Source organism: Globicephala melas, chromosome 15 (genome assembly GCF_963455315.2).
Source record: "Globicephala melas chromosome 15, mGloMel1.2, whole genome shotgun sequence".
In the NCBI taxonomy this organism is placed as follows: domain Eukaryota; kingdom Metazoa; phylum Chordata; class Mammalia; order Artiodactyla; family Delphinidae; genus Globicephala; species Globicephala melas.
The window spans coordinates 15845906-15871627 of NC_083328.1; the positions used below are offsets into that span (position 1 = coordinate 15845906).

At 48.6% G+C, this 25722-nt stretch overlaps 1 protein-coding gene across 1 annotated transcript in view; it reads right to left on the bottom strand.

Moving 5' to 3' along the window:
• Positions 1–25722, bottom strand: part of ITGAL (integrin subunit alpha L) — a 40922-nt gene that overhangs the window by 9336 nt on the left and 5864 nt on the right. The window contains exons 8-25 of the mRNA XM_030871749.3: positions 22049–22181; positions 21739–21889; positions 18200–18273; positions 17986–18118; positions 13518–13669; positions 13045–13182; positions 12451–12648; positions 12177–12307; positions 10063–10223; positions 9806–9957; positions 7885–7974; positions 5505–5561; positions 5339–5409; positions 4870–5011; positions 2864–2974; positions 2378–2457; positions 2176–2262; positions 674–749 (exon numbers count right to left, since the gene is read on the bottom strand). Of these exons, the coding sequence (XP_030727609.1) occupies positions 674–749; positions 2176–2262; positions 2378–2457; positions 2864–2974; positions 4870–5011; positions 5339–5409; positions 5505–5561; positions 7885–7974; positions 9806–9957; positions 10063–10223; positions 12177–12307; positions 12451–12648; positions 13045–13182; positions 13518–13669; positions 17986–18118; positions 18200–18273; positions 21739–21889; positions 22049–22181 (2137 nt within the window). The remainder of the gene's footprint in view (positions 1–673; positions 750–2175; positions 2263–2377; positions 2458–2863; positions 2975–4869; positions 5012–5338; positions 5410–5504; positions 5562–7884; positions 7975–9805; positions 9958–10062; positions 10224–12176; positions 12308–12450; positions 12649–13044; positions 13183–13517; positions 13670–17985; positions 18119–18199; positions 18274–21738; positions 21890–22048; positions 22182–25722) is intronic.

Consider the following 25722-nt stretch of genomic DNA (forward strand, 5'->3'; position numbering starts at 1 on the left):
AACTCGGGTTTGGTGAGTGGTTGCGGACCCTGTTTTATTTATTGATGCCCTACCACCTAGGAAAGTACCTAAACTGGAATGGTAGCTCATTAAATGTTTGAATAAAAACTAGGTTCTCAGGAATGCCCTGGCAGTCCAGTGGTTAGGACTTGGCACTTTCACTGCTGGCCCGAGTTCGATCCCTGGTTGGGGAACTAAGATCCCAAAAGCCTCACAGTGCAGCAAAAAAAAACCAAACTAGGTTCTCTCCGGAAAACATGAATCTGATTCTGTACCTAACTGAGAACACAATTAGGAGATCAAATGTCTATATAATGGAATCCTAAAATAAATGGGAACTTTCTACTTCAAAAAACAAAAACACCCCACGACACTGTAAATCAACTATACTTCAATAAAATAAATTAAAACAACAACAACCCCAAAACTAGGTTCTCCCCCAGAGCCCTTCTGGCTCTCAAGTTCTGTGATTCCAGAAATAATTTATCCAGAGTTGGAAAGGAGCTGGTGAGTATGCGCCACTGGGAGCATTTCAGGGAAAGGATCACAGAACGAGGTGGAGGGCTGGGCCCGTTGAGGATGGGACTGAGTCTAGTTGGTCTCTGCATCCTTGGTCCTCAGGATGGGGCTGAACGTGAAACCTCTAAGGACCCTTTCACACTGAGGTTCATACCTGGTAGATGTGCTTGACATGGTGGATCTTGGGACCCTTGGGGGTGAAACTGATATAGAGCGTGGAGTTTTCCTGGCTGTGGAGAGAGAGGAGCAGCTGTAGAAGCCAGAGAAGACAGCAACCCAGTCAACCAGGGAACCCCGGGCCAGGGGAAGCCTCGGAGTTGCCAGCCACTGTGCTAGAGACGGTGCAGGCACGATCTCATGTCATCCTGACACTGCTCTGCTCTTGCCCTTTGGAAACTAGGGCTCACTGAAGGGGTCAGTCTTGCCCAAAGTCCTGCAGTGGGGGACAAGGACTGGAACACAAGTGGATGGCTTTTGGAGCTGTGTTCTCCCCACTAGACGCCACCTCGCCGGAGCCTCCACTGTCCTTGGGCCCCACTGCTCATCTCCTCAAGAAGTGCACCAGCTTCTGGCTTGCTCTCCCACCCAATCCGTCTAATGACCTTCCTAATATCACTCTCTGATCCTGCCACGCTCCTCCTCCGAATCCATCAATGGCTCCCTGCTGTCCCCAAGGGTCAGGTCCAAAGCTCCCCGACATCCAGACCTGCCCGCTTCCGAGTCTGCCTGCCCACTGCTCCCCACAGATACCTACCATCCTCTGGGCCTGCCCACCCCCTGCTCCCCGGATCTGCCCCACTGTTTGCTGCCCCCATGCCTTTCCCTTTGCTAGTCTCTCTGATGAGAATGGCTGCCTTTCTTCCTAGCCCTTATCTGAACCTCCTCATCCTCCAGACCCCAGTTCAAGCCCCTATTCTGCATGACTCCTTTCAAGTCTCCTCCAATTCACATCATCTTTCCTGGCTCTAATTTCATATCACACCTCAGACAATATTGTGTTTGGCATTTATGTTCAAAAGCACTGGGGACCCCGGCTCAGACATGGTCCCGCCCTTATCTCACTGAGCCGACTTAAAAATGCCACTTCCCTTTTCTGGCTTCATCCTCTTTTCTGTAAATGAGAAAACCCAGCTAGTGATCCCCATGGGTCCTTCCTGCCACAGCATTCTAAGACACTCACTCTGTGTGTCTGGGTTCTCCAACCTGACCATAAACTCTCTGTGGGCAAGAGTCACTGTGAAAACTTTTCTATCTCTTCCAGCACTCTTGGCCCCGGGGAAGAGGGAACCTAGCACGGCTGGCAATGTTCAAGAGCTTGGCTGGAGTTTGGAGTAAGACAGATTTAAGTTCAGATGCTGGTGTCAGTACTTCCTAGCTGTACTACTCTGGGCAGATTCCTCCCTTCTCTGAGCCTCGTTGTTCATCAGTAAATCAGAGAGGCAAGGTGCCTCGCGAGGTGTCGAAAGCTCCAGGGGAAGCCCTCAGCTGCGCAGTGCAGCTGGAGCAGAAGCTCACATCAGGTCAGCATTCAGTCACATTTTCTTCTACCATAAGTATCGATCTGACTCAGAGATCGATAGCCCCGGGAGGAAGGCTGGGGCCCTGGGTGGGGAGGCTGAGGTGGGAGGAGAGGGGGGACGGCCGCTCAGGACTCACTCCTTGGTGAGGATGTTGATGGGGTACATGACTGGGATGCTGGTGGTGGCTGAGTTGTCCCCCAGGAGGCCTGAGTCCTCATTGTTGCTGCAGGGGGCAAGGTAGAGGGCAGTGTTAGGAGACAGTCTGGCCAGGACTGTGTGACAGTCTGAGGCCAGGGTGGGAGGAGATGCTGGCAGGGGCCTGCCTGGGGCCTGCTCACCAGCTCACATTGGCGTGCACCTCAACAAAGTCCCCCCAGGAGCCGTTCAGCAACGTATGAAACATCACCTGGATATCAACCTGTCAGGGGAGGAGACGGGAATGAAGAAGGAAGGTGCCTGGCCCTCAGGGGGCCGCCTTAGCCCCTCACAGCCCCCATGCCCCCACTGCCATAGTCACAGTGACAGCTTATCTCAAGCCCTGGGCTGGGTGTTTTATCCCCATTGTAGAGATGAGGATATTGAGGTTCTGAGTGGTTAAGTCATGTGTGTAAGGTCACAAAATGAATGACCTAACCCTGGGTTTCTCTGATTCCAAAGTCCAGGCTCTCAAACACGACACAGGACACCTCTGCACACATTCTCTTGGGGTAGGGATAAGCCCTGCCTTTCCAATCACCTTCACCTTCCCCAGAGCCAGGAGCTCCCTCCCATCCTGAGCTTACAGCCCCTTGGCTGCTTGACTCCTGGGGGCTGGAAGCACTCACCAAGCTGCCTGCTTTGAAGATGGGAGAGCTCACGTTGCAAGAGAGGGCCCTGCTCTGAAGCTTGGTCTCCTCGGGAAGCTCCTCGCAGCTCACAGGTATCTGGCTGTGGGGCTGGGGGTGAGAAGAGAGAGAAGGAGCGTTTTAGTGGGCAAGGCTAAGAGTTCCCCAGAGGCCACCAACCCTCAGCTCCCCTCCCCCCGGCCAGGGCACATTTGCAGAAAGGTGGGGCCGAAGAGTCAGGGGTACAGCCAGGGGTTCAGTACAAAGATGTTCACTGCAATCCTGTTTATCACAGGGAAAAACTGGAAGTGATCAAACAATCCAAAGAGGTGGGAATGGTTCAGTGAATTGTGGTACAATCACAGGAGAGAGTTAAAATGCTGCTACGTCCACACATTCAGCAACCATTTACAAAATGAACTTGATCCTGGGCTAAAGAGGACAAAACCCTTCATCTTCATCGCTGTCTGGAAGCCACAGATTTCAGTTCAGATTGGGAAGAAAATCGGATAAGGAAATAGAGGCTCAGAGCAGTCGAGAGACTTCCCCCGAGTCTCACAACTGGGTAACCCGGCAGGGATCTGGTAGGAACTTGAATACAGGTCTGTTTGACCCCAGATCTCAAGTTCTCAATCACTTTACTAGATACCCCTTAAGAAAGCATTTAATGTTGCTGTATAAGAATAATTCAAGGATCCATCCACAGATGAACGGATAAGCAAAATGTGGTCTATCCATGTGATGGAATATTAGCCTTAAAAAGGAATGAAATTCATACCTGCTATCACAGGGATGAACCTCAAAAACATAACGCTAAGGTGAAGAACATCTTGCTAAGTGATGTAAGACAGACACAAAAAGACAAATATTGTATGGCTCAACATTTTTGTTTTAAATTTCAAAATTCAAAATTTTTTTAAAAACATGGAGGAGGGGCTTCCCTGGTGGCGCAGTGGTTGAGAGTCCACCTGCTGATGCAGGGGACACGGGTTCGTGCCCCGGTCCGGGAGGATCCCACATGCCACAGAGCGGCTAGGCCCGTGAGCCGTGGCCGCTGGGCCTGCGCATCCGGAGCCTGTGCTCCACAACGGGAGAGGCCACAACAGTGAGAGGCCTGCGTACCGCAAAAAAAAAAAAAAAAAAAAAAAAATGGAGGAAAAATAACCATATGGAGAGCAAAATGCCAATTAGTTAAAATATAGAATAAATATACAATGTATCAATAATTTGTACCTATGTGTATAGAAAAACAGAAGGATAAACACCAAAATATTAAAAGTCATAATTGTGGGTTGTATAAGTACGGGTGTTTGTCTTCTTTAAACTTCTCTGTAATTTCCAAGTTTCTGCGGTGATTATGTATTACTTTAGTAACAATAATTTAAAAAATAAAAGTTGCACTTAAAATAACCCAGCTCAAGAGAGTAAATCCTAGGAGTTCTCATCACACACAAAAATGTTTTTTCTGTTTCTTTAATTTTGTATCCATACGAGATGATGCATATGCATTAAACTTATTGTGATGATCATTTCATGATGTATGTAAGTCAAATCATTATGCTGTACACCTTCCACTTATACAGTGCTGTATGTCAATTATATCTCAATAAAATTAGAAGAAAAAAATAATGAAATAATAAAACAACCCAGGCCATCCCTCAAAGACAAGTTGGTCACCTTTAGGAGGAAGGTAGCTCAGTCTCCCTGAACCTGTGCACAACTTCTTGGTCACCAGGTCCATGAGCCTCTGTCACACTCTCCATTTCATGCAACCCTCTAACCCTGTGATGTCCCCAGCCTCATTTCTTGGTCGCGAATCCGAGGCTCACAGAGGATGAACCTTGTATCTCAGCTCACACAGCTCGAGGGTGGCCATCAGGCTGAGAACCCAGAGGTGGTCCGAAGACCTCCGCCCACATCTTCAGGCTGTCCTGACCGCCTGGGGCTCCAAGAGGCAGGACAAGCCTGGCACGTGGTCTGTGGGCAGACCCCACCCTCTCGCTCACCTTGAGTGTCTCCACTTTGCGGAAGGAGAGTCCCCGAGGGAAGCTCAGGCTGAGGTGGACCCAGTAAGCGTCTTCTCCCAAGTTCCTCAGTGTCAGCCCCACAGAGAGGCTGGCGGAGGGGGTCAGACGCAGGACTCTGGATCTGGGGGGAGGATCAGGGCAAAGTTATGGGGGCCAACAAAGGAAGCAGGATCAGAGGTGGGGACTTTCAGAACTGAGGGATCCGGTAGGCCAGAAGAAAGAAATACACAAAAATAAGCTCCTGTGCACAGGCTTTAAGTTTTGCGATCTCGTCTATTCCTGATAGGAGAGCTGCAAGGCACCAGCATTTCTCAGAGGGGGAAACTAAGGCCCAGACGACAAACGGAGTCAGTGGCCGTGGGGGTCTTCCGACCTGAAGTCCTATGTTCTTTTTATACACAGGAGCTGCCTCAGGAAAACATCGAGTGAAATAGGAGGCCGTACAGACCTTGCAGTGGAGGTCAGCCCCAGGTTAGCCTCACACTTCTTGTCCTCTCCGCAGTTCTTCTCAAAAGGGATCTGGAAGGCCAAGAAGAAAGGACCAGGAGGCTCAGATCCCCACACCCAGGAAGATTGGACCTTGGCCTCTCTGTCTGCCCCTCTTCCCCTCTTACCTCCTTGGTCTCCGAGTGTGGTGAGGGCCTCAGGATGGGCTGGATGTCCTTGCCCTGCTGAGCACGGAGGAGGGGGAGACAGGAGAGAATAGTTGAGGCAGCAGAACTGATGGAGGAGAGCTGGAGGGGCTCAGAGCTTGGTGCTCCGCTGGGCTGGCTGTGGTCGGGGCCCTCTCAGGAGCCAACGCCTTCCCGGGGCAGGCCCCAACCTCCCAACTCAGCCCAAGGCTGTCTGTGCCACACTCCTCTGGTGGCAGTTCCTTGAGGGAGGCTCAGGGTGTCCACCTCCTGTCCTGGCCATGAGATCTGGGCCTTGACAGAGCAGCTCCCCCAGGTTCTCCCAGGCTTTGCTGGGAGCAGCACCTGGCCGCGCAGCCTCTAGACTCCCCTGCCTGGGACTAGCTCCTCCCGTGGTTCTCCTCTGTGAACCCCAGCTCTCCATCTCTTATCAGATCAAGGCCAGTTTTTTCAACATTTCCAGAATTTCTGCTCTGGGCCAGACCCCCCCAGCAGAGATCAAAACAGACACACTGCCCGTCCTCCCAGGCTGGTGGGAGAAACGGCCCGGCATCCTCAAGTGTGAGGATGGGACAGGTACAGGGTATGTTTAGAGGATGTAGAAGGGGATCCTATCATACGCTTGGAGATCAGGGAAGCTTCCTGAAGGGATGGCATCTCAACTGAAATCCACAGGGTGAGGAGGAGGGAGCCAGGTGAAGAGAATGGAAAGAGACGAAGAAAGAACAGTTTACGTGAAGGCCAAGGCAAGAGAGATTGTGCCCGTGTAAGGAGCAGGAAGATGCTCGGACTGGCGGGAGTGCCGCGTGTCAGGAGGGGCAGGAGAGGGAAGCAGGGTGCAGATTCCCCCCAGCCTCGCAAGCCATATTCGGCAGTTGAGGGTAATGGTGACACAGGAGTGTTTTATGGGTGATCAACGGTATGTTCTCAAGAGACTCCAGCCTCCTCCACTTCCAGGCCATCTGCCAAGCAGCCTCCAGACCCTCCCCTAAGGGCGGGGCTCCTGGCAGCTTCCGCTGACTGCTCGCAGCCACCCCAACATTCCCACGCAGATTCCCCACCACCCACCAGACCACAGCCTGTCCCCAAAGGGGCATCCAGGGCCTCTGTCTTGTTCAGTTGTCCTGCCAGAAGCTGAGCCCACCTCCCCATTTCCCCCGAACTTAAAATCGTGCCTCTTCTCTCTCAACCTACGCAAAATCTACTCATTCTGCGAGATCCGGAACAAAGGACACTTCCCCCAGGAAGACTTTTTGACAACTGTGACCTCAGTTCTCTCTCTCTTTTTTTTAAATTAGCCTTTAATTTGTTTATTATTATTATTATTATTTTTGGCCGGGCGACACACCTTTCGGGATCTTAGCTCCCCAAACAGGGATCGAATTCGTGCCCCTTGTAGTGGAAGCTTGGAGTCCTAACCACTGGACCATCAGGGAATTCCCAGGTCTCCTTTGAAGCCTGAGTTGCTGCACCACACAGTTTGACTTTTTTATTTTATTCTTTTAATTAGTGCCGATGGGAGAAACTGCTGGCTGTCCCTATACATCCTGAGTGGGTGGCAGGTTGCGGGGCAGGGCACTCAGCGCAAGCTGCCAAAAACCACAAGAAGGAGTGTGTTTATCAGTCACGGAGCTCCGGCCCTGAAAGCGACCTCAGAATGCAGAGATGCAGAAACCGTCCCAAAGAAAGACAGACCTGCTTGTGCCAGAAAAAAACAAATCTACATCTTCAGGCTTCCAGGCCCAGGTTCTTTCCATCAGACCCTGCCGCCTTCCGACAGAAGCCAAACCACCAGCTGAGTGTCAAGGATTTCAGAAGAGGAAATTAGGCTTTCGGCACTGGGTAGGGAGCGTGGGATCCAGGAAACTAGGATAGAGAGTGCTTTCCTCTTCTTTTACATAACAAGGGCACCCCAATTAGGCTTTGAGGGAACTACCTGCCCTCAACGGAACACCCTTGGGCGAGAAGGCTAATTAGGATACCCTATCCTTCCACAGATGGTCCTAGGCTTTCTGGTGTTCTCTCCCTGTAATTTGCATCTGTTAGTATTCGCCCAGGTTAGAAGCCTAATGAGGTCTGAAGCTGATGCACAGAGGGACGCATGGAAGGGGCCGTGCCCTGGGAAGTCCATCCATTATTTCTTCCTCTTGAGAGCCCCCAGAGCCTCCACCTACCCTGCTCCTCCATCTTCCCAATCCCAGTTTTCCAAATTTCTCTTAAATACAAACTCCCATAGACTCCTTTCTGCTTAAGTAAGCATATTTCATTTCTATTGCTTGAAGCCAACGTAATACAGTCCTGACAAATTGAACTTCTGTTCTCCCTTATTTCCTATCAGTTTCTCCAGCTGATCTCTTCTTACCGCGCTTTGGTCCCTCGGTGTCCCTTCTTCCTCCCAGAGAGAGTAATTTAGGGAGACATTGATGGGAGAGATGAGGTCTTGAGTGCACACCTGAGGGCAATAAGAATACACCCTATGTCATGAGTTTAACCTTTACCACACTTCCAGTAAAAGGCACAACTTGTCCATACTTTATAAAGGACGAAATTCCAGTAGCTAGTTGTCTGAGAACTTACCAGGAGTGGAGGGATGTTTACTATACATCAGGTGTTTATGACATGCCCAGCTTGCTTCTCAGTACGAGTGTTCATCCCTCAGCCCCAATCCCAAGGCAGACATCAGTCATCAACCACGGCACTTTTCCCCACTGAGTCCTAACAGAAGTCCCTGAATCTTTGTCAAACTCCTCTAGGCAACCATTATCAAAGTTTGCACAAGAAAAGAATACTCTAGAATAAGTAGAATATCCCAGTTCCTTGACAACAGGGGTGGGTCTCAGTCTTTTATGTTATTACCAGTGCCTGACACTTTGGAGACGCTCACTTTGGAGGACTTTTTGTCCTCACCTAAAGGTTCCCCCAATTCGAAGAGGTCGGCATTATTATCCCCACATCAGAGACGAGGAAAGTGAGGTGTACAAAGGTGACACAATTTTCCTAAGGACTAGAACTGGGAAGCGAACCCAGATCTGTCCAACTCCCAAGTCTAAAGTCTTTCCATCATGTCACAGTGCCTCTTCTCTGGCAAATTTATGTTTAAAATTTCCAAATCTTGTAATGCGGGTTACGGGTATGAGGAGGCAGAGAGGCTCTGAACGAAATGAGATCGTGAGCTGATCATTGTTGAAAATGGGTGATGGCTGTTTGGCGGTTCATTAAACTCTTTTTCTACTTTTGTATGTCTGAAATTTCCCATAATAAAAACTTGAAAATAAACTTCAAAATCTTATACTGAGTATACCAATCACGTATTCAGTCTCTTATGAAATATTTGAGGCCAGAATAAAATTTAATATCAAGCTTATTTCATACAGAACAGATATAAGCAAACAGAATTTGGGTATTTTGGCAGTTATCTAAACTAACAAGAACTTAAAAAAATTCTTTCTGGGGTGCATTTTTTTTAATACATTTAGTTATTTATTTCTGGCTGCATTGGATCCTTGTGGCTGCGTGCAGGCTTTCTCTAGCTGTGGCGAGCGGGGGACTACTCTTTGTGTGGTGCGCGGGCTTCTCATTGCAGTGGCTTCTCTTGTTGCGGAGCATAGGCTCTAGGCACTCAGGCTTCAGTAGTTGTGGCACTCGGGCTCAGTAGTTGTGGCACACGGGCTTAGTTGCTCCGCGGCATGTGGGATCTTCCTGGACCAGGGCTTGAACCCATGTCCCCTGCATTGGCAGGTGGATTCTTAACCACTGCACCACCAGGGAAGCCCTGGGATGGATGTTAATAATAAAACACCCACACGGCAAACGAAGATACCGAGTGCCGCAACTAAGACCTGGTGCAGCCAAATAAATGAATAAATAAATATTTCAATAATAATAATGAAAAATGACCACGTGTACCTGGCAAATAGTGACACACCACCGTGCCTGAATATTCCATAGGACCGAATATTCTGTGGCCATTAAAAATAATCTGAAAGCTGGGCTGCAGCATTAATATATGATGTGTGAAAAGAGTAGGGAAAAAATGGTAAGTACTTTACAATTGTAATCATGTTTAAAATGCCTATGGATGTGGAGTAAGGACTAGAAGAAAATATGCTGAAGGTATTGTTACTACTGTGATACAGAAGAGGAAACGGTAGGACCAGGAGATCAAGGTGACCTGTGACCTGTGCTGGACAGCGATGGAGCCGAGCCTGGCACTGGGGCTGCCTCCCGCTGCGGTCAGCTCGTCCGCCCCTTCCCTCCCCTGAGCAGACTTGCTGGCTCCTTACCGGGAAGTGGAACCAGAACCCAGTGCAGGACTTGACTGAGGTGACAGCTGTGTTCCTGCTGAGCTCATGTTTCCCTTCTGGGAACAACCCCCGGCTTCTGGTCCGATGGCCATCCAGCTGCAGAGTGTAAGTGAGGTTGGCAACCAGGTGCCCTGGGCAGGGTGGAAAGGCAAGAGTTGAATGATGGCGGATCCTGGGGCCGTGAGCCTGGATTTGGGGCAGGCAGCTGCGCTGGGAAGCAGGAAGGTAGCACTGACCTTTGAACTGGGAGATGAGAGACTTGACCTGGAAACAGACTGTGATGTTAACGCCTTCCTTCTTCTTGTCGCTGGAGGAATGCGAGCACTCGACTTCATGCACTGGGATCTCGGCCGGGGAGAAGGACATGGTTGTGATGATATCCACCACAGGCCGGGAGCTTCAGGGAAGGAAACAACCGACGTTCTCTCTCGGCCTCAACTGCCATCCCCAGCCAGACCTGGGGCTCCAGCTAGCAGAGGCCAGAGGACTCCCCTTCCCTAAAGCAGACCTCAGTGTCACTGTCTCTTTGCAATGAAAATAATAATGATAATTCATTAGGGCTCCCCATAATGATAATTCTTCCTAGCAGCCTTCTGACCCATTTCTCACACAGAAGAATGAGCTTTTAAAAAGAAAAGTCGGGACTTCCCTGGTGGTGCAGTGGTTAAGAATCCGCCTGCCAATGCAGGGGACACGGGTTCGAGCCCTGGTCCGGGAAGATCCCACATGCTGCGGAGCAACTAAGCCCGTGCGCCACAACTACTGAGCCCACGCGCCACAACTACTGAGCCCGCACGCTTAGACCCTGTGCTCCGCAACAAGAGAAGCCACCGCAATGAGAAGCCCGCGTGCCTCAACGAAGAGCAGCCCCCGCTTGTCACAACTAAAGAAAGCCGGCACGCAGCAACAACGCAGCTAAAAATAAAAATGAATGAATGAATGAATGAATTTATAAAAAGAGAAGTCAGGGAATTCCCTGGTGGTCTAGTGGTTAGGACTCCGAGCTTTCACTGCCAAGGGCCCAGGTTTGATCCCTGGTCAGGGAACAAAGATATTGAGCTTCCATGCCAGTAACCTTTCAAGGATGCCCCATGGTATTCAGAATAAAATCTAAACTTTTCACTGTCTGTGCCATACCATCTGCCTCTCCAGTCTTCTTTTTTTTTTGGGCTGCACTGGTTCTTAGTTGTGGCACATGGGATCTTCAGTGCCGCATGCGGGGAGATCTTTAGTTGAGGCATGTGGGGTCTAGTTCCCTGCCAGGGATTGAAACCGGGCCCCTTGCATTGGGAGCATGGAGTCTTACCCACTGGACCACCAGGGAAGTCCCTCCTCTCCAGTCTCACCTCCTACCACACTGACCCTATTTCCGTGCCTTGAACACGTCACACTTTTGCCTGCCTTACGGCCTTGGCACCTCCTGGGCTTTCGACATGGAAAGCTCTTACCCCAGATTTCTGCAAGCCTGGCTCTTTCTCATCTTTCAAGTCCCAGTTCCTCAGAAAGGCCTTTCTTGGCCACCAGCCTATAGTAGGTCTCCCCTGCTATTCTCTCTCACAGAACACTGCTCATGTCCCTCATGGCACTTATCACAATTGTAATGATCTATTTATTTGCTTTACTTTTTTATTATGTTTCCCCACACATACACTGTAGCCAATGACTTGTTCCGTATTGAAGACAGTATCTAGTCACTAGATGACGTTACATGAGGCTTCCAGTGACTCTAAGATCTGGGTCAGGCAGGAAATGCCATCACCATTTCAAAGATGAAGAAACTGAGGTCTTGAGAAGCAAAGTGACTGGGGTAAGATCACCCAAGAAGTCAGCGGCAGAGCTTCGACTTGAATACAGGTCACCAGGTTCTAAAGCCATCCCACATCTCTCTAGGAGGTTTTAGTGTTAGACAGGCCTGGGTTCAAATTCTAGTCTGTCACTGAATAGCAGCTGTTTAACCTGGAGCCAGACACAAAGCCGGTATAAAAGGAGAACCAGGGCTTCCCTGGTGGCGCAGTGGTTGAGAGTCCGCCTGCCGATGCAGGGGACACGGGTTCGTGCCCCGGTCCGGGAAGATCCCACATGCCGCGGAGCGGCTGGGCCCGTGAGCCATGGCCACTGAGTCTGCGCGTCCGGAGCCTGTGCTCCGCAACGGGAGAGGCCACAACAGTGAGAGGCCCGCGTACCGCAAAAAAAGAAAAAAAAAAAAAGGAGAACCAAACTCACAGGGTTGAGCCGAGGACCGAATGCGCCGAAGTTGATAAGCATTTAGGACGATGCCTAGTGCATCGTAACTGCTGAAACGATGAGGACTGAAATCATCCCCAGGTAGGACTCAGGAGTCCCATCTTACCTCAGCACGATCACCTGGCTCTCAGCCCCTACAGCCACATCTACCAGGCCGTCCCCGCCAAGGTCCTTCACCCCGTGGATGGAGCGTCCAAACCATCGAATTCCTGGGAGCATCCGGGTCCCTTCTATCCGCTGAGACCAAGAGAGAGATTCATGCTAAGCTGGGGAGAGGACGGGTGGAAGGGCGGGAAGAGTCGGGCTGAGGAGTGGGGTTGGGGCCTGGTGGCTGCCAGCTGCCTGGGGATGGGTTCTGATTGGCAGGCGGGGTACCTCACCTGACTGGGCCAGGGGCTCAGCCCCGCTTGCTGCCCATTGAAGATGTACACAGCCCCCTGCTCTTCCAGAGGGGCTCCCACGGCCACGTCCGTCAGCTCATCCCCATTGATGTCCGTCAGGGCAGCGATGACTGCTCCAAATCGCCCAAGGGGGTAGCCGGGATCCCCGTGCAGCTCTGACACCATGGCGAACCCCAGCTGGGAAGGAGCAAGGCAACAGGTCCCACCTCAGTCACTCAGCACTAACCACTGGACCGCCAGGGAACTCCCCACCTTTGTTATCTGTGTGACTTTGTGCCTTTGGAAAGTTGCCCAGCCTTGCTGAGCTGCGATGTTCCCATTTGTAAAATAAAGCTCATAGTATCCCAGAAGGTGATTACGAGAATCAAACGAGGTATCCTCTATATAAAAAGTTTGGCACTGGGCCTTGCACACATTTTTAACCGCCTCTGCGTATTTGCTAACGTTTGTCGTTGTTCTAAAGGTCTGATTAACACAGGATCAGGCGGGGAAAGGCTTTCAGAATAACTGAGACCAGAGAAGGCACGGGAGTCTCTTTCTCCCACAGCCTCCACGCATTGCCCTGGTCCCCACCTTTTTTCTCTGGTAGATAAACACCCGGCCTCCTCTCTGCTCGCCATAGAACAGGGGGGCTCCAACCAGCAGCAGCTCTGTCTCCCCATCTTGGTCCATGTCAACGCCACACAGCTCGCCGCCAAAATAAGAGCCAATCTGCAGGGAGAGGAAGACGTTTGAGGAAGAAACCTAGAGCAGGACACCTCCCTCCCCATCAAGGGCACCTTATCCGTCCTACTCTAAGCCCTCAAATGAAGGTCCAAGTCCTGGGTCCCACTCAGAGCCCGTATGAATTCAGACAAGTTGGGATCGTAAGTTGGCAAGTGGGGATGACAAGGCTAACCTCAGAGGCTTTGCAGGGGAACAAATGTGACAGTGCTCGGCACAGGGCGAGTGCTCAGCAAGTGCACGCGTGTTCGGAAGACAGCAGGAAGCATAACTAGCGTCACTCCAAACCCCTCTTGGGCGGACGCCCCTGCAATCACGCTCACCTGGATCCCATCTATTTTCTGGATTTGGCTCCAACGTTCTCCGCCCTTTGGCTCTTGGAACAGCAACACCCGCCCCACGTGCTGGTATCGGGGGGCTCCAGCTGCCAGCAGCGACGTGGTCCGTCGGGAGGGCAGCCAGGTCACCGTGTAGCCTGAGGAGAGAGCGAGCGTGGGCCTTGGAGTTAGGAACACAATGGCTGCTGGACGAAGGTAAAACCCAGGGGGAAAGGCGGCAGAGACCCTGAGAAGCTGGGTTAGTAGCAAAGACGCATTGAGACGGCCAGAAGACCTTCTCCCGAGAAGAGCAGCCACGTGCTCCGAGGAGTACAAATCCTGCCGTCAGGGTCTAAGACTGCATTTCTCGAACTGTGGACAACACGCATACGCAGGACGAAGCGGCCGCGTACTGCAGGGTAGACATCTTCCTGAGGTTCAGTTCACCTAAGGGTTTATAAAGGAGACTACCTTCTTCTTTTTTTTTTTTGGTGGTATGCGGGCCTCTCACTGTTGTGGGCTCTCCCGCTGCGGAGCACAGGCTACGGACGCTCAGGCCCAGCGGCCATGGCTCACGGGCCCAGCCGCTCCGCGGCACGTGGGATCCTCCCGGACCGGGGCACGAACCCGCGTCCCCTGCATCGGCAGGCGGACTCTCAACCACTGCGCCACCAGGGAAGCCCCTACCTTCTTTTTAAAGAGTAAAATGAAATGGAATATATTAGTAAGAAGAAGGCAAAGTTTGCATGAAGATTAAAAATAAAGCAGCAGATGCCTCAAGACTGCCAGCCTGCCCTGTTTCAGACTTGGCAGCCCCTACATTGCATGACCCAACTTCTTAAAACCAATCTCTTTATAGGTGATAGATAGATAGATAGGAAAAGAGAGAAGAAGAATTATGTATCTATATAGAGATACAGATACAGATATACATATAGATATATCCTATGGGCTTTGTTTCTCTGGAGAATCCTGACTGATAAAATAATATATACATATGTATGTTATTCTTTACATATATATGTGTATATATAAAGAGAGATAAACAAATGTGGCAAATGTTAACAACTGATAAATCTAGGTGAAGTGTATATGGATATTCATTGTACTATTAACTTTTCTCAAAGCGTGAAAATTTTTGCAGAAAAATTTGGTAGAAAAGATTAAAGATGCGTTTCAGTGAAAACGTTTGGTAAGGTAGTACAACTCAGTCAGCATGGAGACACAGCCTAATAAAAATACTGAAATTTAAACATAAGGAGTGGTGGACTTCCCTGGTGGCGCGGTGGTTAAGAATCCACCTGCCAATGTAGGAAACACGGACAGGTTCGAGCCCTGGTCCAGGAAGATCCCACATGCTGAGGAGCAACTAAGTCCATGCACCACAACTACCGAGCCCGTGCACCTGGAGCCCATGCTCCGCAACAAGGGAAGCCACCGCAATGAGAAGCCCGCACACCACAACGAAGAGTAGACCCCGCTTGCCGCAACTAGAGAAAGCCCGTGCGCAGCAACGAAGACCCAACGCAGCCAAAAATTAATTAATTAATTAATTTTAAAAAAACCCATAAGGAGTGGTGATTGTACAGCACAGAGAATATAGCCAATATTTTATAATAACTATAAATGGAGCATAATATATAAAACTTTTGAACCACTATCTTGTATACCTGAAACAAATATGTTATTGTAAATCAACTATACCTCAAGAAAAAAAAAAAAGCAGGAGACTTGAAAACATCTCTGCTTCAAGATATCACTGAGGTTATCTACATACTTCACAACTCCTGTGGTTTAGGTTCCCTGCCCTCTGTTCCTACACTGATGAAACGCTGGAGAAAATGCCGCAGGAAATTGGACCAGGGATTGGGCAGGAGCCAGGAGCCACCTCCCAGGAATGCTCTGAAGATGACCCAATTTGAACTTCTTTGTTTATTTTTTTTGAATTAATTTTTATTGGAGTACAGTTGATTTGCAATGTTAGGTTAGTTTCTACTGTACAGCAAAATGAATCAGTTATACATATACATATATCCACTTTTTTAGATTCTTTTCCCATATAGGTCATTACAGAGTACTGAGTAGAGTTCCCTGTTCTATACAATAGGTTCTTATTAGTTACCTATTTTATGTATAGTAGTGTGTATATGTCAGTCCCAATCTCCCAATGTATCCCTCCTCCGCGTGACCTACTTTGCTCAGAGCAGTTGAAAGTGAATGAGAAAAACAGATGTCTGAGACTCTATAGCCCATGAGGGGACTGGTGAAGAGGCTGAATCACTCTCCTGCTTCTTCATGTATATTCCTGAAGTACAAGGGTTAAGAAATTGCCCTTTGAAATCAGAGAGACAAGGTTTTAATCCGAGTATTACTTCTTCCTGGCTGTATAATCTTGAGTAAATTACTTCATGTGTCTGAGCCCCAGTCTTCTCGTCTAAAAAAAAAACTGGGACAATATCAACCTTATAGGGGGTTTCTAAGGATTAAATAAGACCGTGGATGTAAAATGCTTAACACCATGTTAGTGAGATCTAAACTAAGATCTGAAGGATAGTAGCATAGTAGGCACTCAAGATTATATTTACTTCTACATGTACATACATACATACATACATACATACATACATACATCTGTGTGCGTGTATATAGTGGTATGGCTGCCTAACTAGAGATTCAACTTTGGGTTATTTCTTCTTATTCAGTGAGCAAACTTGCCAGCTATTTTGCAGTACAGTCATCTCTACGTATCCGCAGGGGATTGGTTCCAGGACCTGCCCCGATACCAAAATCCACCACAGACGCTCAAAGTCCCACAATTGGCCTTTGGTATCCCCGGCTTCCAAATCTGGGGATTCAACCAACCATGGATCATAAACGTGGAACCCGCAGCTGCAGAGGGCCAACTGGATACTGAAGAACAGAAAACCACCTTGAAGGCAGTAGTGTAGGTGCTGCAGTGTAAGTGCAGTGGTTACTAAGCACAGATTTGGGGCTGGGACTACCTACTAGTCTATGACCCTGGGGAAGTTATTTAAAGTCTCCTGGGCTCAGTTTCTTCATCTGTAAAATACAGATGATAAAAATACCTACTTACAGGGTTGTTGGGAGGATACAATGAGATAAAAATAAGTTAATATGTGCCATGCGCTTAGAACAGTGCCTGGCACATAATACTTGCTCAGTAAAGAAAAAGAAAAGGAAAACAAGGAAAAAATCAGAGGGCAGTCTCCCTTAGAAGGGTAAGAGTAGATGCACGATGAATAGCACCAATTTTCCCGAGGAAAGTATTTAATAAGATCTTGTGTTTTGAAAGTTTAATAATAATCTTTGTGTACTGAGCTCACCCCCAGCCAAGGGTCATGGGTGAGGCAGGGTGGAGGGTGGTGGTTCTAGATCTATGAGGAGGTAGAACCTGGAAGCACTCCTATCCCAGGGCTCTTGGAGTCAGTTCGTGCCTTGAGACAGGCTGACTCTTTGAATGTGAACTAGAAGAGCTATAACCCCAAGCGCAAGGGTGAGGCCGTTCTGCTCCTGAGACTGGCATCGGCTTGGATGGACAGCATCCCCAGGACTGTGCAGGACAAGACACCACGAGGCAGAGAGAAGCAACAGCAGTTGGTGGATTGACCAGCCTCGTTTCCTCTGTGCTTGGTATCTGAGAACTCTTGAGACTGAACCAACCCTGGAGTTCCCGGACAATTCAAGGGGAGGAAGCCTCACGGAGGAGGGGCTGGTCCTCCCACCGATGAGGCAGGTTGTTTTAAAGTGGACTCGGGATTTAATTTATAGGTATAACTGAGTAACGACACAGAGAAGTCACTGCCATTGAAAAAAGTTTATCACTCACAGCTCCCCAAAGCAGGTGTCACAGCAGGCCATGCAGGGCCACATGGGAGAAGCCCCAGGGTGGAAGGAGCAAGGGGAGAATGGCCCAGAGCTGTTACTGCAGTTTCGGTGGGAAGGAATGAGGGAGGCAAGGCAAGTTGGAACAAGCTTAGGACTGGACGGTTTGAATGATGTTGGCAGGCTCTGGGCTATAGAGGTGGTCTTCAGTTATCTAGTACCTGGACCTGGGGTGATTTACGTCAGGGTGGATACTGGCCTGGTGTGTGAAAGTTAGATAAAAGGGTGGTTGGGATGCAGTGTCTGGATTGGCCAGTTGGCCTATGGAAGGCCTGCTCCCAGGCAAGTTGTTTTCTACTGGTAGGAATTAGCTGGCCCTGGGAGGAGCAGTCTCTCCAGGATTAGCAAGGCCACACGATGTCAAAGCCTCATAAGGTATAGAAAATAAAAACATGATTAATACACAGGTGAAGGGTTAGTAAGGGAAAAATGAAGACTATTATAACCATATTTAAACTGAGTTTGTTCATGTTGTTGCTTAATTGCTTTCATTATTATTTTGAAAGTCAATCTGAGTGACTCCCTGGTTCCCCAAAGCTGAAAGAACCCAGCAGAAAAGAGAAATACTCACCCAAATATCCTGCCCTCACTTCTGGTGTCAATGGTTCATTCCCAACAAATGTATCACCCTGCAGGTCTGTCTTCAGATCGAGAAAGCCCCCAGCCCAGTCCTTGGCTCCAGCGGCCCCTACAATGCCATGGTCCTGCCCAGGGAGGGAGATGAGTGTGGGTCAGCTGCGTTCCCACCACATCCCTCAGCCGGTAGTGTCAGGCCCGCCACTCACCCTGCTGAGATCCGCGCTGATCCCGCTGGAGGACAGCTCCATGTTGAAGGATGTCAGGTCCTGTTTGCTTGTGCCTGAGGGACGAGGTAGGGAGAATGGGCCGAGACCCAAGGAGCCGTGAAAACAGTGTTGCTCAAGAAAGGACTGAGGAAAAAACACAGCATCCACCCGTAGGCAAGGTAGAAAGAGCATGAACTGTTTTTTTTAGGCAGCTCTGTGCAGCTTATGGGATTTTAGTTCCCCGACCAGGGATCGAACCCGGGGCCCTGGCAGTGAGAGTGCCAAGTCCTAACAACTGGACTGCCAGGGAATTCCCAAGAGCATGAAACTTAGCGTCAGACGGGGAAGCGACTTATGCCCTGAGTCTCCCGCGACTCTCCACACGCCCCAGGTATGGATATTCCGTTCCCCGACTCAGCACGTCTAAGAGGCAGATCTTGATTTCTGCTTCTACTCAGGCTTCCCCTCTACAATGAATAGCACCCCACACCCACCTAATGACACGCTAAAAGCCCCGGAAACAACCTTGATTCTTCCCTTTTCCCTCCATTCTACCTCCAACACATGACCAAATCATGATAGTTCTACCTGCAAAACACATCTGCCCACTTCTGTGAACCGTCTGTATCACCGCCACACTGGCCCAAGCCATCCTCCTCTTATGCCTGACGAAGGCAGGAGCTTGTTAATTTGGTCTCTTTGACTTCATTCTTTTCTTTTTCTTTTTTTTAAATTAAATGTATTATTTTTTTGGCCGTGCTGCACAGCACATGGGTTATTAGTTCCCTGACCAGGGATCAAACCCGTGCCTGCTACAGTGGAAGTGCAGAGTCCTAACCACCGGACCGCCAGGGAAACCCCTTTGACTTCATTCTTCCTCTTTCTATGCCTTTTTTCACAGAGCAAGTTGTGTACTCTTTTTTAAAAATGTACATCAGACCTCATCTTTCCCTTTCTTAAAACCCTTCGTAACTTCTCATTGGTCTGAAGACTAAAATCCAAACTCATGAGGAGCTGGGAGGCCCCTGCCTTCCTCTCCAAACTTCTGTCTCCTTTACTCCCCACACTGCTATTACACTGACCTTTTTTCCTGTTCCTCCAGCACACCGAGCCCTGCCCCATCTCCTGGCCTTTGCACTTGATCTGCTCTCTGACTATAATGCCCTTTGCCCACACTTCTCCCATGGCTGTCTGATTCTCATCTTTCATGCCTCAGCTCAAAAGTTATCTCAGTGAATTTTCCCTCACTTTAAAAAAAAGCACCTCACGGGATTTCCCTGGTGGTCTAGTGGTTAGGATTCTGGGCTTTCACTGCTGGCTCAGGTTCAATCCCTGGTCAGGGAACTGAGATCCCGCAAGCTGCGCGGCGTGGCTCCCAAAAAATTGCATCTCAGAAAGGCCTTCCTTGAAAAGCTTATTTAAAGTGGCTTCTTCCAATTAAATCTGTCTTACCACTTTACTCATTTTCTTTATAGCACTTACCACAAGCTTGAATCATCCTGTTTGTTTACTGACTTTCTTTATCCAACCTGAATATGAGTTCTATGTTGGCAATATCCCTGAGAGTCTGAGTCACAGCGCCTGCTCCATGGTTGTTGCCAGCATGAATAAATAAAATGAAAATAATACCACCAGCCTTGCAAGGATACTGAGAAGAACCGATTCAAGGATATAGATAAAGTGCCTGTTACCTGTAAGCTTTCAAGAACCGTAGCAATTATTATGAAGATTTGTTCATCAAATCAAAGATTTGTTCAACAACTCTCATGAATGAGATTTGTTCACTCATTTAGAGTCACTAAATATTTGGTGCCAGGGATACAGGGGTGGGAAAGCAGGCACAATACTTGTCACTAAACCTCTCAGTTTAGTGTGGGAGACAGACACCTAATAGAGAGCTCTTTTTTTTTTTTAATTTATTTTTTTGACTGCGTCAGGTCTTAGCTGTGGCATGTGGGATTTTCCGTTGCCGTGCTCTGGCTTAGTTGCCCTGCGGCATGTGGGTTCTTAGTTCCCTGACCAGGGATCAAAAGCACGTCCCCTGCATTAGAAGGCGGATTCTTAACCACTGGACCACCAGGGAAGTCCCCTAATAGAGAGTTCTAATACAATGTATGTCACAGGGGCTGTGACAGGGAATGTACAGTGGTTAAAGCAGCACGTGGGAACCCAGATCAGCGAGAACTTATCAGAGGGAATGACATCTAAACTGTGGTCTGAAGGATGAGTAAGGGCAGGGAAGGATAGAGGATAAGAGCTATGATTTATCAAGAGTCTACAAGGTACCAAGCACTTTGCTAAGCAGTCATTAGAGCTTGAATTGTGTCCCCTGAAGAAAAGATGTCTAAGTCCTAACCCCTAGTGCCTCAGAATGTGACCTTATTTGGAAATAGGGTCTTCTCAGAGGTAATCAAGTTAAAATGAGGTCATTAGGGTGGGCCCTGATCCAATCTGACTGGTGTCCTTATTAAAAGGGGCAATTTGGACACAGAGGGACAGACACAGAGAGAAGATGATGGGTAAACACACAGGGAGAAGACGGCCAGGCGACCAGAGTGATGCAGCTACAAGTCCAGGAACACCAAGGACTGTTAGCGAACACCAGAAATTAGAAGAGGCAGGGAAGGATTCTCTCCGAAACCATCACAAGGAGCATGGCCCTGTCAAACCTTTAATTTCTAACTTCTAGCCTCCAGAACTGCAAGACAACACATTTCTCTTGCTTTTTAAAATTTTTTAATTTTCATTTCTCTTGATTTAAGCCACCTAGTTTTTGGTACTTTGTTACAGCAGCCCTAGGAAATGAATACACCAGTTAAACCTTACAACCCTCTGAGACTGGTATCACTACCCCCCTTTAACAGAGAACAATGAGGCTCGGAGAGGGAAAGTGACCTGGCTGAGGTCACACAGCACAGGCAGAGTGAATTCTTGAGCAGGTCTGCCTGGTCCCATTAAATATAATCCATTGCCTCTTCAAGTGAACTGAACACCAAGGCTGTGTCCTAGTGAAGGGGCTTCCTGGGGGAATCAGGTATCTTCCAGCAGACTAAGCTACCTGGGGAAATACTGTCCCATAGGCAGTCCTCCATCTGGCGACTACAATCAAACCTCTTATTCTGGGCCAAAGAAGAGGGCCTGTGGGCTCCTTGCACTTGGCCCCTGCCTGCTTGCCTGTCTTAAATAATTTGAGGCCCAGGACAAGTGACAATGAGGGAGCTGAGTGAGGAGAGGAAGGGATTATAGTCATTCTACAGGGCTCAGCTGATGCCTACAAGATATAGGTCAGCTCGGGGACCCATCCTGGACCAGGCTGAGCTTCATGAGGAAGACAGACTTTCAGAGGGAAATAGAGGCTGCTCCTAAATTACCCTCCCTTAAATTCCTACCTGAGGGCTTTTAACCGGAGAGCTCTTAACACAGTGACAGACGCTCTGTAAGCTCCAGTGATTATTATTCCGCGTGTCCTTAGTCTGATGTCCCAGGTGAGGTTCTGTATACATCCCCCTGAACCCTCTCTTCCAGGGTCTGCCACTCACCTTCAATGACATAGATCTTTTTTTGCAGCTCGGTGAATAGATCTTTCAGCTTCTCAAACGTGTCCAGAATCTTTACAAACTCCTCCGCAGGTTTTGAGGCAAATTCATGGAGTGTCTCCTGACTTTCCTTGGTCTTAAAATACTTTCCAATCTGGAAGAAATGGAGAGTGAAGAGCTAGCATCCCCAGAATGGCAGACCAATTTTCTGTTATTTTCACAAGACCCTGGCCCCAGGGAGAAAAGGAGTGGGGTTCAGGAATAGGAGAGGGAAGATGGGTGGTAAGAAGAGGCAGGGACCTGGAGCCCGTACCCCAATGATGTAGCGGATGATGTCTTTGGCCGCGTCAATGTTGGCTTTGTCAGTGGCTTCCCCGTCAGTGATGATGATAAGCACTTTGGTGGCATCTGGCCGGGCCCCCAGCTCTTGCCGGAACACCTTGGTCCTGTGTCCAGGAAGGAGGGGATGTGAGAGACTCCCCGCAAATCACCTAAGGTCTCCCTCTTACCCTGCTCATTAAGTCACTGTCCTGCTGATTATGCCAAATCCCTTCTCACAATTCCCAGACAGCTATTCCCAGCCTTCAAAGCTCTCCTCTGAAGCTCCTTCCTCACCCTGGTTGCCATATCCCTCCTTCTGGACCAGTGGTCTTCAACTGAATCCTGGGCAGCCACGAGGCTGTCCCAGAGTCTGTGGGCAGTGAGGGGAAACTCTGGGCTTCCTACTCTTCGTTTCAACCACGTGGCAACTACCCTTTAATCAGTTAGATATGCTGGTGATCTAGGTGAGATTCCAGTGGAAGGATGGGCTCCATGGCAGAAGGAAATTGGAAAGCCACTCTTCTAGAGAAAGCTCATATAACACCCCCTTCTGCCTCCCCGACCATTGCCAGGCTACTTGTACATCTCTGCTGCAGCAAATCTCCTAGGTAATCAAAGAGACTTGTTTCTGTGTCGATTTTTCCCCAAACCAGATTTGCTGCTGTATCTCTGGCTCCTGACTCAGAGTAGGTGCTCAGTGCACGTGACAGAAGAGAAAGAAGGAAGGAGTGAATTCTGGACAGGCCGAGGCTCCAAATTCCTGCCCTGCCCACAGCCTCCTTCTGAAGCAAGACAGGCTGCCCACAGCTTCCACTGGGACAGCCCCTCTATTTGAACATCCTCCCCTCCTCACCCCACAGCTAACCAAAGATGGACAATTAATCCAAGAGCAGCCAGTCCACAACCCCTGACTTATGGCATGACCTGTACTGGGAACAGAAGCTGAAAGTCACCTGGAGAGGCCACAGTGGGAGGTGAACAGATACAGAGAAGAGGGCGGGCGAGCTACTTGGAAGCTGCCACAGACAGAGGAACCTGATGGGCGGGGTCAAAACCACATCTTGTTCTATCTCGGATGCAAATGTTTCCCCAACTTCCATCCACCTGGACATGGCCTATCATGGATCCTCCTCATGGATTTCCACCCTGGTTTAAACCACTATCATCTCTCACCTGGATTTTTCAGTGTCTGCGAACTGGCATCCCTGTTTCCACCCTTGCCCCTTCCACAGTCTAATATCAACCCTGCAGCCAGGGGGATCCTTTTAAAAACATAAATCAGATTATCACTCCTTTGATCAAAACCACCAATGGGGCTTCCCTGGTGGCGCAGTGGTTGGGAGTCAGCCTGCCGATGCAGGGGACACGGGTTCATGCCCCGGTCCAGGAGGATCCCACATGCCGCAGAGCGGCTGGGCCCGTGAGCCATGGCCGCTGAGCCTGCGCGTCCGGAGCCTGTGCTCCGCAACGGGAGAGGCTACAACAGTGAGAGGTCCGTGTACAGCAAAAAAAAAAAAAAAAAAAAAAAAAAACCACCAATGATTTTCATCTCACTCAGAGGAAAAGCCAAAGTCCTCACTAGAGCCTCATCCAGACTTCGATGGTCTCTCTGACTTCATCTCCTACTACTTGAACTCATCACTTACTTCTCTCTAGCCACACTGGTGTCCTGGTTCTTCTGTGAACATCCCAAGCATGGGATCAGGGCCTCTGCTGTTCCCTCTACCTGGAATGGTCTTCCTTCAGGTATCCACATGGCCTGCTTCCTCACCTCCAACAAGTCTTTGCTCAGATGTAACCTTCCCTGATCTTCCCAATGAACATTGCTTTATTTTTCTTTGTAAAACTTACATCTTCTACTATATGATCCAATTTACTTATTTATCCTATTTATTACATTTCTCTCCCCTACTAGAATGTTAAGCTCCAGGAGGGCAGAGACTTTTCTTTATTTCGTTCACTGTTAATTCCTAGCACCTAGAAAATGGCAAACAAAAACCTGCAGACCAGAGCCAGCCCACAGCTTGTTTTTGTATGGTCTCTGGGCTAAAAATGGTTTTTATATTTTTGTTTTTAAAGAGTTACAAAAACAAAGAAGAATATGCAACAGATAACTGTTATGTGGCCACAAAAGTCTAAAATAGTACTATCTGGCCCCTTATAGAAAAAAATCTCCCAAGTCCTGACCTGGAACACTGTCTGGCACACAGCCAGATGGTCAAGAATTATTTATGAAATGCATTTCCATGACCGCTTCTTTTTGTTCCCACAGTTGACACCTTTTGGGGTATCTTCCCATCCTGTGGGGACCCAGTTCTCTAAGAACTGCCCCCTTCCCAATGGAGGTGGGACCCCTGAATCCATGTTACTCTACGTCATGAAGTAGAACAAGGCCTTAGCTGGGTTGACCCATGGACACACAGTCTAGGCTCAGCCAATCAGATTTCCTCTCTCCTGGAGGCTAGAATTCAGGTTGTTCACCTGAATTGAGGAACTGAGGCTGCCATTTTTTCAATGGACATTGTTTGATCATGTACCCACCAGAGCCATCTACAGAGAGAAGAATGAAGTAGACACGACAGGTCAAGTAAGCCCCAGAAGAAAAGAGCTGGAAACACATGCAGAGTCTTGAGATACATCACATGCATGTTTAACTTATGCAAATCCAACTATACATGCTTGGCAAAGAAATATAAATGAAAAATACAAGTGTAATAGTACAGGAGATCCTTTCTGCTATTTCACTCAATCTGAGCGTATGCCCCGGGGGAGCATGAGATAGGAGATGTAATTCTCTTATTCCCCAAAGTGGTCTCAGTTTCCATGGCCACTCTAATGTTTAAATACAGGTATTTAAAAAATACACAATATGGCCCTTTAACACAGTCCAACTACATTCATCTAGGTCTCAATTTAAACACAGTAATCTGATCCAACTCTGGGTTAGTAGGTTTAGAAAATCAGGATATGCTAGTTTCCAATATGGGACTTGGATATATTGACTCTGATGAAAAATTCAAAGAATAATTCAAAAGTAACTTGACTCTCTGAGATTTGTATTCATACACTGACTTCAAAAGCTGATCCCCAACTAACATGTGACTCTACCGTGGCTGCCATCATTCACAATCTCTTTTCAAGTTCTGGTTCTAATCCCTCACGAGGCCTGGAAATATTCTCTGTCCCAAAGGTTCATGAGCTATCCCTGCATCCTCTCACGAATTCCCCTTTGGGATTTAGCTGGTGTAGAGTCCTGTTATAATCAAAAGAACCCCGGAATTCCCTAGCGGTCCAGTGGTTAGGAGTCTGTGCTTTCACTGCCCAGGGCCCGGCTTCAATCCCTGGTTGGGGAACTAAGATCCCACAAGCCACATGGCGTGGCCAAAAATAAATATAAAAATAAAAAATAATCAAAAGAACCTGGACTATAACACAATATTGTAAATCAACTATATACTTCAATAATAATAATAATAATAATAAAGAACCTGGACTATAACACAATATTGTAAATCAACTATATACTTCAATAATAATAATAATAATAATAAAGAACCTGGAATAAAATTGCTCCAGTAGAATGCTTACAATAACCTGCCCCTTGCTGAGCCCACCTGTTGAGTTCCTACAGCCTGCAACTTGAAGAAGCTAGTGCTCACAGAACAA